Raw genomic sequence first — 13,511 nt, 5'->3', positions numbered from 1 at the left:
TGCGCTGGCTTGAGCAGGGGGACCTTGCGTGCGCTGCAGGATTTTAATCCATGACGGCGTAGTGTGTTACTAATGGTTTTCTTTGAGACTGTGGTCCCAGCTCTCTTCAGGTCATTGACCAAGTCCTGCCGTGTAGTTCTGGGCTGATCCCTCACCTTCCTCATGATCATTGATGCCCCACGAGGTGAGATCTTGCATGGAGCCCCAGACCGAGGATGATTGACCGTCATCTTGAACTTCTTCCATTTTCTAATAATTGCGCCAACAGTTGTTGCCTTCTCACCAAGCTGCTTGCCTATTGTCCTGTAGCCATCCCAGCCTTGTGCAGGTCTACAATTTTATCCCTGATGTCCTTACACAGCTCTCTGGTCTTGGCCATAGTGGAAAGGTTGGAGTCTGTTTGATTGAGTGTGTGGACAGGTGTATTTTATACAGGTAACGAGTTCAAACAGGTGCAGTTAATACAGGTAATGAGTGGAGAACAGGAGTGCTTCTTAAAGAAAAACGAACAGGTCTGTGAGAGCCGGAATTCTTACTGGTTGGTAGGTGATCAAATACTTATGTCATGCAATAAAATGCAAATTAATTACTTAAAAATCATACAATGTGATTTTCTGGATTTTTGACCTCTACATGCTTTGTAAGTAGGAAAACCTGCAAAATCGGCAGTGTATCAAATACTTGTTCTCCCCACTGTATGTATGCATGACATTACTCTGTGTGTGTGTGTGAGTGTGTGTGTGTGTGTGTGTGTGTGTGCCTATAGTTGCAGTGTATAGGAGACCAGTAAATCTCTCTGCTCCCCCCAAACAAACTATAGCACATTACATTTCTAATGAAGATATCTGTATGATGTGAAGTGTCTCTGGATAATGACATTCACCGGAAAATCCTTGCACAGAAAAAGCATGAAAAACAGGAAATGTTGGCCTACACAGTGACCACAACGAGATGTATGGTGATACGATTTGATGTATTACACCCTTGTCTCTGTGATAATATCAGAGCAACATTATGTTAGTTTTCCTGACTGTCTGTCACAGGAGACAGTCACATAGTCACAGAGAAACCCGGATGGGTCTCTGCGAGTTCTACCAGAAGCAGTGAAATATGATATGGAGCGAATCCAGAGAAGAACCCTGAGATAAGAGGAGAAAAACAAACATGAGTAATGCAATACGAGTTTCCAAGCCCTAACACACAGAAAAGTATCAAATTCAAAGGGCATCAAAGGTCACACACCGGTAGAGGGCGGAAACTTATTGTGAATTTCAGAGTGCACTGCCACAGAGTGCGGATGTTTTTAACTCAAGAGTCTGTGCAGTTAGTCACTCTGTTTGATGTTCAGCAGAGAGAGTTGCTTACAGTCGACGAGGGCCAGATTGTTGGTCACAGTGAAGTGATAGGGAAGGATGTTATGAGATGTATGCTGTCATCGTGTGACGAGCATGTGTTGTATGTTCAGGTAGAGCAGAGCAGTCACTGTCTCATTCTGTTTGGCATACAGTGCATCGTCACATTTCCCCTGATTGTTGTGCACTGTAAAGGGATACCAGGGGAGCTTCAGTTTCACGACAAAACTGAGAACGTTCAAGATGAACGTTTACTGGATACCCACGATCCTCCTCTCCCTCTGCCTCTCCAGTGCTGCCAACATGATAAGCTCCCACAACTGTAAAGGTAAGATCTGGGCCTGTTCAGGAGGGTTCAACATTACAGAATGTTCATAGAGTATTGTGTAGAACAGATATGAATGTATGTCAGGTAGAATAGGGAATCGTTTCAGCTCTAATTATTACATTTCTATCTGACCATGAACTTCAACGTCATTAACGTTCATCTATATTCTCAGTATCAACAGATGTCACATCAGGCATGATCCATAGCACTAGCAGAACATTCTGATAACTAGAACAAAAGCAAAAGGTTGCCCAATCAAAGGGTTGCAGATCATTCAAGATTGTAATTCTCGCAAAGCTGCATGGTTTGGATCTCTCCAACACATTACTCAAACTACTGTAGTTAAACCCCAATTACAGATGTGGATATGCTTTAACATCTAGACTGCAGATATATTATGAATAGAATAAGCAGGTGTATGTAATACATTGAATTGGCTGTTTCCTCATTTTGATAGGACTTTGCAGAAATGAATGGGCAGGGATGAAACTAAGTGACTCACATTTTATATTCCACACAGTTCTGTGACTGCCTCTCTCCACCACTTTATGAAATCTCTCTCTCTCTCTCTCTCGGAAGATGTTCAATGTGTGGGTTAAAATACTGTGAAATGACGAATAATGAAATACGAGTAATCCAGATTTGTATTCAACACTGGGGCTAGGTAAAAGATAGTGTATTGCAGGATTCAGCCTCAGCAGCTATTTCCTGTGTGTGTTTGTGTTTTTACATTTCCTACACAAGTCACCAGAATGTCCTGACAAGGTAGGAAAACAAGATAATGTCCTGAATATGTTAAAATGCTATTTTAGGCTTAAGGGTTAGGTTTAGGGTAAATATGGGAATACATTTTTACTCCCCAAAAAAGTCCAGAAATGTCACATAAAACAAAACTGTGTGCACACGTGTGCGCAATATCAAAGTGAAAAGCAATCTGAATTGATTGAATCCCCTTGAGATTGCTGCCTGTCGCTTCATTGTTGGCTAGAGATGTCAGGATTTCAGTTGTGATATGAACTTCTAGTTGTGATTTACATTTGGTTGTGTTGTCAACTATTGTGAATTCAACATGAAATCCCCCCAAAAAAAGTTAGGCGAAAAAAGACAATGCTCTTACGTTGATTCAACGTCATCACATAGATTGTTTTGGGTTGAAATAACATGGAAACAACATTGATTCAACCAATTTCTGCCCAGTGGGATGTGTCTTTAAGCAAGCTCTGTAAGGGCCAGATGGTGCTCTGAATGGCTCTAATGGCAAGAGAGCAGAAACAGACTGGCACCCAGGCTAGGTTTACAACCCATTGCACTCATCAAATCTTGCTGTGTCCGATCAGTGATTTCTTCAAGGAAAGAAGGAGGGAAGTTTTCAAACAGGCCCCTTGTCTACTTCCCTCTGATATAACGCATACAATTGACTGCCTCTGCTTGACTTTTGACCTTCCCTCACCAGACACGCTCAGAACGTTCCATGTGGTCCGTGTGTCTGTCAACGGCACTGCATCGGTCAGCTGCCCCAACCTGACAGGCAAGAACCAGGAGGAGATGAGATTCCACCTTTACTTGGGCTTGGTCGAGGTTGGCAACCACACTCACGACAGTGCTCACAACCACAACTCCACAGAGACCGTGACTCCTGTTGGGGAGGGTCTGGGGCTGAAGGTGAACGAACAGGACCACACGGTCAGCTTTGTCCTCTCTGGAATGACCACGGAGCGCGCTGGGGTCTATACCTGCGAGGGGCACCCCATGTACCCACCTCCCATTGAGAAAGTACAAGACGAGCCTCAGACTGTGGTCCTGGTTGAAGGTATGTTTACTTCAAAAGGAACTGATCTATGCAAGCACACACAAATTCACATGCATGCGCACAGGCATGAATGCACACACACACAGTAGTTCAAAATGCTATATCTTGATTTACAGGAATATACACTGAGTGTACAAAACATTAGGAATACCTGCTCTTTCCATGACAAAGACTGACCAGGTGAATCCAGGTTAAAGCTATGATCCCATATTGATGTCACATGTTAAATCCACTTCAGGTTAAAGAAGGATATTTGAGCCTTGAGATAATTAAAACATGGAATGTGTGCCATTCAGAGGGTAAATGGGCAAGGCAAAAGCTTTAAGTGCCTTTGGACGGGGTATGGTAGTAGGTCCCAGGTGCACCGGTTTGAGTGTTTGAAGAACTTCAACACTGCTGGGTTTTTCACGCTCAACAGTATCCTGTGTGTATCAAGAATGGTCCACCACCCAAAGGACATCCAGTCAACTTGACACAACTGTGGGAAGCATTGGAGTCAACATGGACCAGCATCCTTGTAGAACGCTTTCGACACCTTGTAGAGTCCATGCCCCGACAAATTGAGACTGTTCTGAGGGCAAAAGGGTGTGCAACTCAATATTAGGAAGCTGTTCCTAATGTTTTGTACACTCAGTATATGTATGTGTATATGTATATGTGTGTATATATATATATATATATATATATATATATATATATATATATATATATATATATATATATGTATATATATATATATATATATATATATATATATATATATATATATATATATATATATATATATATATATATATGTATATATATATATATATATATATATATATATATATATATATGTGTGTGTGTATGTGTGTGTATATATATGTGTATGTATATATACCTTAATGACTTGGAGAAGATCTGCAAAGAGGAGTGGGACAAAATCCCTCATGTGTGCAACTACAAGAAACGTCTGACCTCTGTGATTGCCAACAAGGGTTTTGCCACCAAGTACTAAGTCATATTTTGCAGAGGGGTCAAATACTTATTTCCCTCATTAAAATGCAAATCAATTTATAACGTTTTTGACATGCGTTTTTCTGGATTTTTTTGTTGTTATTCTGTCTCTCACTGTTCAAATAAACCTACCTGTTTTATTCTATAAACTACTGACAACATTTCTCCCAAATTCCAAATACAAATATTGTCATTTAGAGCATTTATTTGCAGAAAATGACAACTGGTCAAAATAACAAAAAAGATGCAGTGTTGTCAGACCTCGAATAATGCAAAGAAAATAAGTTCATGTTCATTTTTAAACAACACAATACTAATGTTTTAACTTGGGAAGAGTTCAGAAATCAATATTTGGTGGAATAACCCAGATTTTCAATCACAGCTTTCATGCGTCTTGGCATGCTCTCCACCAATCTTTCACATTGATGTTGGGTAACTTTATGCCACTCCTGGCGCAAAAATTCCATCCATCTTCCTCTTGATCACATTCCAGAAGTTTTCAATGGGGTTCAGGTCTGGAGATTGGGCTGGCCATGACAGGGTCTTGATCTGGTGGTCCTCCATCCACACCTTGATTGACCTGGCTGTGTGGCATGGCACATTGTCCTGCTGGAAAACCAATCCTCAGAGTTGGGGAACAATGTCAGAGCAAAAGGAAACACGTTTTCTTCCAGGACAACCTTGTACATGGCTTGATTCATGCGTCCTTCACAAAGACAAATCTGCCCGATTCCAGCCTTGCTGAAGCACCCCTAGATCATCACCGATCCTCCACCAAATTTCACAGTGGGTGCGAGACACTGTGGCTTATAGGCCTCTCCAGGTCTCTGTCTAACCATTAGACAACCAGGTGTTGGGCAAAGCTGAAAACTGGACTCATCAGAGAAGATGACCTTACTCCAGTCCTCCACGGTCCAATCCTTATGGTCTTTTGCAAACCTCAGCCTGGCTCTTCTTTGCTTCTCATTGATGAAGGGCTTTTTTCTAGCTTTGCACGACTTCAGCCATGCCCCTAGGAGCCTGTTTCTAACCGTCCTCGCCGTGCACTTCACCCCAGCTGCCGTTTGCCATTCTTTTTGTAGGTCACTTGATGTCATCTAACGGTTGTTGAGTGACATTCGAATGAGTTGGCGGTCATCCCGGTCAGTAGAGAGTTGTTTTTGCCCTCTGCCGGTCTGTAGCTTTGTTGTCCCCAATGTCTGCTGCTTGAACTTGTTCTTATGAACCGCCATCATTGAAATTTTAAGGATGGAAGCAACCTGACGCTCACTGTATCCCTCTGCCAGTAAAGCCAGAATTGAACCCTTCTTTTCCTCACTCAAAACATTCCTTTTCAACTCTTTTGGCATGGTCAATAGTAATTTTTTGATTAATATTACATTTGAGGTACTATTAGCACTGTTTTTGCCATCCAGCTGGTCCTATTGCAAGATGATAGTGATGACCACAGCAGTGGTTTTTATACTTTTCCTTGTTAAATAAGATTTGGTTCAGGTGATCACCTAATCAGTACCTAATTCAGTAGAATGAGGTGTGCCTGTGTTGGAATTCAACAGACACTGGAATGGAATGGCTGTTATACATGTAGAGATGATGATTTAAGAAAAATTTGCAGTGGTCTCTTAATTTTTTCCAGAGCTGTATATATATACTGTGTATGTATATGTATATATATATATATATATATATATATATATATATATATATACATACATACATACATACACATACACACACACAGTGGCTTGCAAAAGTATTCACCCCCCTTGGCATGTTTCCTATTTTGTTGCCTTACAACCTGGAATTAAAATAGATTTTTTGGGGGGTTTGTATCTTTTGATTTACACAACATGCCTACCACTTTGAAGATGCAAAAATATTTTTTTATTGTGAAACAAACAAGAAATAAGACAAAAACACAGAAAACTTGAACGTACATAACTATTCACCCCCCAAAGTCAATACTTAGTAGAGCCACATTTTGCAGCAATTACAGCTGCAAGTCTCTTGGGGGTATGTCTCTATAAGCTTGGCACATCTAGCCACTGGATTTTTGCCCATTCTTCAAGGCAAAACTGCTCCAGCTCCTTCAAGTTGGATGGGTTCCGCCGGTGTACAGTAATCTTTAAGTCATACCACAGATTCTCAATTGGATTGAGGTCTGGGCTTTGACTATGCCATTCCAACTTGGGGATGGTGTTCTTGGGGTGATGAGAGGTGTTGGGTTTGCGCCAGACATAGCGTTTTTCTTGATGGCCAAAAAGCTCAATGTTAGTCTCATCTGACCAGTGTACCTTCTTCCATATGTTTGGGGAGTCTCACACATGCCTTTTGGCGAACACCAAACGTGTTTGCTTTTTTCTGGCCACTCTTCTGTAAAGCCCAGCTCTGTGGCGTTTAAAGTGGTCCTATGGACAGATACTCCAATCTACGCTGTGGAGCTTTGCAGCTCCTTCAGGGTTATCTTTGGTCTCTTTGTTGCCTCTGATTAATGCCCTGCTTGCCTGGTCTGTGAGTTTTGCTGGGCGGCCCTCTCTTGGCAGGTTTGTTGTAGTGCCATATTCTTTCCATTTTTTTATAATGGATTTAATGGTACTCCGTGGGATGTTCAAAGTTTGGATATTTTTTTATAACCCAACCCTGGTCTGTACTTCTCCACAACTTTGTCCCTGACCTGTTTGGAGAGCTCCTTGGTCTTCATGGTGCCGCTTGCTTGGTGGTGCCCCTTGCGTAGTGGTGTTGCAGACTCTGGGGCCTTTCAGAACAGGTGTGTATATACAGTGGGGGAAAAAAGTATTTAGTCAGCCACCAATTGTGCAAGTTCTCCCACTTAAAAAGATGAGAGAGGCCTGTAATTTTCATCATAGGTACACGTCAACTATGACAAACAAAATGAGAAAAAGAAATCCAGAAAATCACATTGTAGGATTTTTTATGAATTTATTTGCAAATTATGGTGGAAAATAAGTATTTGGTCAATAACAAAAGTTTCTGAATACTTTGTTATATACCCTTTGTTGGCAATGACACAGGTCAAACGTTTTCTGTAAGTCTTCACAAGGTTTTCACACACTGTTGCTGGTATTTTGGCCCATTCCTTCATGCAGATCTCCTCTAGAGCAGTGATGTTTTGGGGCTGTCGCTGGACAACACGGACTTTCAACTCCCTCCAAAGATTTTCTATGGGGTTGAGATCTGGAGACTGGCTAGGCCACTCCAGGACCTTGAAATGCTTCTTACGAAGCCACTCCTACGTTGCCCGGGCGGTGTGTTTGGGATCATTGTCATGCTGAAAGACCCAGCCACGTTTCATCTTCAATGCCCTTGCTGATGGAAGGAGGTTTTCACTCAAAATCTCACGATACATGGCCCCATTCATTCTTTCCTTTACACGGATCAGTCGTCCTGGTCCCTTTGCAGAAAAAACAGCCCCAAAGCATGATGTTTCCACCCCCATGCTTCACAGTAGGTATGGTGTTCTTTGGATGCAACTCAGCATTCTTTGTCCTCCAAACACGACGAGTTGAGTTTTTACCTAAAAGTTCTATTTTGGTTTCATCTGACCATATGACATTCTCCCAATCCTCTTCTGGATCATCCAAATGCACTCTAGCAAACTTCAGACGGGCCTGGACATGTACTGGCTTAAGCAGGGGGACACGTCTGGCACTGCAGGATTTGAGTCCCTGGCGGCGTAGTGTGTTACTGATGGTAGGCTTTGTTACTTTGGTCCCAGCTCTCTGCAGGTCATTCACTAGGTCCCCCCGTGTGGTTCTGGGATTTTTGCTCACCGTTCTTGTGATCATTTTGACCCCACGGGGTGAGATCTTGCGTGGAGCCCCAGATCGAGGGAGATTATCAGTGGTCTTGTATGTCTTCCATTTCCTAATAATTGCTCCCACAGTTGATTTCTTCAAACCAAGCTGCTTACCTATTGCAGATTCAGTCTTCCCAGCCTGGTGCAGGTCTACAATTTTGTTTCTGGTGTCCTTTGACAGCTCTTTGGTCTTGGCCATAGTGGAGTTTGGAGTGTGACTGTTTGAGGTTGTGGACAGGTGTCTTTTATACTGATAACAAGTTCAAACAGGTGCCATTAATACAGGTAACGAGTGGAGGACAGACGAGCCTCTTAAAGAAGAAGTTACAGGTCTGTGAGAGCCAGAAATCTTGCTTGTTTGTAGGTGACCAAATACTTATTTTCCACCATAATTTGCAAATAAATTCATTAAAAATCCTACAATGTGATTTTCTGGATTTTTTTTCTCAATTTGTCTGTCATAGTTGACGTGTACCTATGATGAAAATTACAGGCCTCTCTCATCTTTTTAAGTGGGAGAACTTGCACAATTGGTGGCTGACTAAATACTTTTTTCCCCCCACTGTACATCTGCTGCAGAGGATAAGTTCATTAGAGTTACCAGCCTCAGAAATTGCAGCCCAAATAAATGCTTCACAGAGTTCAAGTAACAGACACATCTCAACATCAACTGTTCAGAGGAGACTGTGTGAATCAGGCCTTCATGGTCGATTTGCTGCAAAGAAACCACTACTAAAGGACACCAATAAAAAGAAGAAACACGAGCAATGGACATTAGACCGGTGGAAATTTGTCCTTTGGTCTGGAGTCCAAATTGGAGATTTTTGGTTCCAACCGCTGTGTCTTTGTGAGACGCGGTGTGGGTGAACGGATGATCTCCGCATGTGTATTTCCCACCGTAAAGCATGGAGGAGGAGGTGTTATGGTGTGGGGGTGCTTTGCTGGTGACACTCTCAGTGATTTATTTACAATTCAAAGCACACTTAACCAGCATGGCAACCACAGCATTCTGCAGCAATACGTCTTCCCATCTGGTTTGGGCTTAGTGGGACAATCATTTGTTTTTCAACAGGGCAATGACCCAACACACCTCCAGAATGTGTAAGGGCTATTTTACCAAGAAGAGTGGTGGAGTGCTGCATCAGATGACCTGGCCTCCACAATCCCCTGACCTCAACCAAATTGAGATGGTTTGGGATGAGTTGGACGGCAGAGTGAAGGAAAAGCAGCCAACAAGTGCTCAGCATATATGGGAACTCCTTCAAGACTGTTGGAAAAGCATTCCAGGTGAAGCTGGTTGAGAGAATGCCAAGAGTGTGCAAAGCTGTCATCAAGGCAAAGGGTGGCTATTTGAAGAATCTCAAATATAAAATGTATTTTGATTTGTTTAACACTTTGTTGGTTACTATATGATTCCATATGTGTTATTTCATAGTTTTGATGTCTTCACTATTATTCTACAATGTAGAAAATAGTAAAAATAAAGAAAAACCCTTGAATGAGTAGGTGTTCTAAAACATTTGACCGGTAGTGTATATATACAGTATATTCTAATTATCTACTTACGCTTAAAGGCCAAACTGGCCAGTTTCCCGGACCTAGATAAGCCTACTTCTGGACTTAAAATGCACTTTCAATGGAAAAACTAAATTACCCCAGGAGTAGGCTTAATCTGGATCCGAAAAAAAACCTCACATCTTTATCTCTCTCTTTGATTGGTTGGACAGCTCACCAGTGCCAGGCACTGAATACTGTGGGATGTTTAGGCTCTGGAGTGGATGGTGTCCCTGTTTGGGCATGGGTGCTGGGGTTCTGGATCACCATCATCTATGGCCTGGCTGTCACTGTCATCGCCTTTGCCATCCGGGTGAGTGACATCTCACTTCCTTTACTCAGAGAGAGGGTAACTTGTCTTACATCCATGAGGTGCTTCCTCCTGTGATAAAAAAATATAAGTAAGTAATCTCTCAAGCCTTAGCATTAATTCAATGCACAATTAACTATTTAGTCCATTGAGAGGTAAATACCTGTCTATTTATGAAAAAATTACACTGATTTACTCCTTAGTCATAGCTGCCTACTCCTGATGGCTCGTTTTTCAAATTATACTGTATGAGCAAAAATCTGGGATGCTAAACCAGATAAAATAAAGTGTGCCTATCTATATGATGAATATTAACTGGGTGGGCTGAGATGATAAATATAAAAGCACTAAACCGCTCTATAAAAGCTTCACTTATACAAAAGTTTTACTTGAACCCAAAATGGTTCTCAAGTAGATTACAAAAAAAAGCTCATCCCTTGTTAAAACATTGCCTTAATTAATTAACTGAATGAATAGAAAATTAAAGCTTGTTCAAAGTATCTATTTTTCAATAAATTAAGCAATGCAGAGCTGGTTACAATTTCGATTTCCTCCCCCTGTCAATGTATATATATACAGTGAGGGAAAAAACTATTTGATCCCCTGTTGATTTTGTACGTTTGCCCACTGACAAAGAAATGATCAGTCTATAATTTTAATGGTAGGTTTATTTGAACAGTGAGAGACAGAATAACAACAAAAAAATCCTGAAAAACGCATGTCAAAAATGTTATAAATTGGTTTACATTTTAATGAGGGAAATAAGTATTTAACCCCCTCTCAATCAGAAAGATTTCTGGCTTCCAGGTGTCTTTTATACAGGTAACGAGCTGAGATTAGGAGCACACTCTTAAAGGCAGTGCTCCTAATCTCAGCTTGTTACCTGTATAAAAGACACCTGTCCACAGAAGCAATCAATCAATCTGATTCCAAACTCTCCACCATGGCCAAGACCAAAGAGCTATCCAAGGATATCAGGGACAAGATTGTAGACCTACACAAGGCTGGAATGGGCTACAAGACCATCGCCAAGCAGCTTGGTGAGAAGGTGACAACAGTTGGTGCGATTATTCATAAATGGAAGAAACACAAAATAACTGTCAATCTCCCTCGGCCTGGGGCTCCATGCAAGATCTCACCTCGTGGAGTTGCAATGATCATGAGAACGGTGAGGAATCAGCCCAGAACTACACAGGAGGATCTTGTCAATGATCTCAAGGCAGCTGGGACCATAGTCACCAAGAAAACAATTGGTAACACACTATGCCGTGAAGGACTGAAATCCTGCAGCGCCCGCAAGGTCCCCCCTGCTCAAGAAAGCACATATACATGCCCGTCTGAAGTTTGCCAATGAACATCTGAATGATTCAGAGGAGAACTGGGTGAAAGTGTTGTGGTCAGATGAGACCAAAATGGAGCTCTTTGGCATCAACTCAACTCGCCGTGTTTGGAGGAGGAGGAATGCTGCCTATGACCCTAAGAACACCATCCCCACCATCAAACATGGAGGTGGAAACATTATGCTTTGAGGGTGTTTTTCTGCTAAGGGGACAGGACAACTTCACCGCATCAAAGGGACGATGGACGGGGGCCATGTACCGTCAAATCTTGGGTGAGAACCTCCTTCCCTCAGCCAGGGCATTGAAAATGTGTCATGGATGGGTATTCCAGCATGACAATGTCCCAAAACACACGGCCAAGGCAACAAAAGAGTGGCTCAAGAAGAAGCACATTAAGGTCCTGGAGTGGCCTAGCCAGTCTCCAGACCTTAATCCTATAGAAAATCTGTGGAGGGAGCTGAAGGTTCGAGTTGCCAAACATCAGCCTCAAAACCTTAATGACTTGGAGAAGATCTGCAAAGATGAGTGGGACAAAATCCCTCCTGAGATGTGTGCAAACCTGGTGGCCAACTACAAGAAACGTCTGACCTCTGTGATTGCCAACAAGGGTTTTGCCACCAAGTACTAAGTCATGTTTTGCAGAGGGGTCAAATACTTATTTCCCTCATTAAAATGCAAATCAATTTATAACATTTTTGACATGCGTTTTTCTGGATTTTTTGTTTGTTATTCTGTCTCTCACTGTTCAAATAAACCTACCATTAAAATTATAGACTGATCATTTCTTTGTCAGTGGGCAAACGTACAAAATCAGCAGGGGATCAAATACTTTTTTCCCTCACTGTATATATATAAAACAACGAGTTGATATATAAAACGATGCAAGATTCAACATTTCGTGCTTTTCAGCTCAAATTATTGTACAGAATTCTTGCCACCAACAAAATTTTGAATATTTGGGGCATACAACCATCGCAGCTCTGCAGATTTTGTTGCGAGGATACAGAATCAAACCATTTGTTCTGGTGTTGCCCTGAGGTAGCCTGTTTCTGGTCTCAGGTTCAGGAATGGCTGAAAAGCATAACATGAATCTAAAATTGACCCTAGTAATAGCATTGTTGGGAGATTTGGAGAGACCTGGTCAGCCAATTACTAATATACTAATACTCTTAGTAAAAGTATTTATCTCAACTCGCAATCTATGGATTCTATTCGATTAGATAGATTCAATATTGAATCTTAAACATCACAGCATAGTTGAAAGATATCTTGCGCGTAGAAATACGAAGAGGGTGGGATGGGCTGAGGAATACTGAGGGTTGGGATGTGGAACTGGAGACAAGTGGGAGTGAAGTTGCTGCATACATATACACAGCTCACCCTACTCACTCTCCACCTCTTTCTGTGCGTTTGATTCTCAGCTCAGACTGGGGAGAGTGGAGTGTTCCCAGAGCGACTACATGAACATCAAACCCAGTGCTCCACTCAGGTGGCCTAGGAAGAAGCAGGGGGTCCAGCATCCAATCCGAATGGGACGATACTGATCACAGTCATCCTCAGATCACAATCCTTCTCAGACAAAAGCTAAATGAGAGTTGAGCCTGAATTGGCCTTTGAGAGCTGACTGGAGAAATACATTAAGTTCTTTATGTAAGCCAGTTCTTCAAGTCACATGGTATACATGTAATTGTACAACTGATTGTGTGTAAATAAAGATTGAGTTATCTTATAATTATAGTCTGATGTGATATGATCTTCCGGGAATCTATTGAGAATGGACTCTTGAAGTTGTGGGCCGCATACTATTCCACCCCCCCACCCCCCCCAAAAAAGAATACGAAATTAATGTTAATCTCTCATTTCCCCATGCATACCGTAGGCAACACGCACACGCGCACACACACACACACACACACACACACACACACACACACACACCCCCGGGTTAAGCGTATAGACACAGAGACACCCTCAGTGATATGTAGCGTGCGTGTGGCGTAG

At 42.0% G+C, this 13,511-nt stretch overlaps 1 protein-coding gene across 1 annotated transcript; it reads left to right on the top strand.

Annotated features, from left to right (window-relative positions):
- The first annotated feature begins 1,365 nt into the window (after positions 1 to 1,365).
- Positions 1,366 to 13,219, top strand: LOC121554631 (T-cell-specific surface glycoprotein CD28-like). The gene is made up of 4 exons (XM_041868285.1): positions 1,366 to 1,680; positions 3,134 to 3,490; positions 10,034 to 10,173; positions 12,932 to 13,219. The coding sequence occupies exons 1-4, from the start codon at positions 1,596 to 1,598 to the stop codon at positions 13,052 to 13,054; spliced, it is 705 nt and encodes a 234-aa protein (XP_041724219.1). The 5' UTR covers positions 1,366 to 1,595; the 3' UTR covers positions 13,055 to 13,219.
- Positions 13,220 to 13,511: the final 292 nt, after the last annotated feature.

This window comes from Coregonus clupeaformis, chromosome 29 (assembly GCF_020615455.1).
Source record: "Coregonus clupeaformis isolate EN_2021a chromosome 29, ASM2061545v1, whole genome shotgun sequence".
NCBI classification, from domain to species: Eukaryota; Metazoa; Chordata; class Actinopteri; order Salmoniformes; family Salmonidae; genus Coregonus; species Coregonus clupeaformis.
Note: the sequence above shows the minus strand (reverse complement) of the source record. Positions and strands in the feature narration are given on the sequence as shown.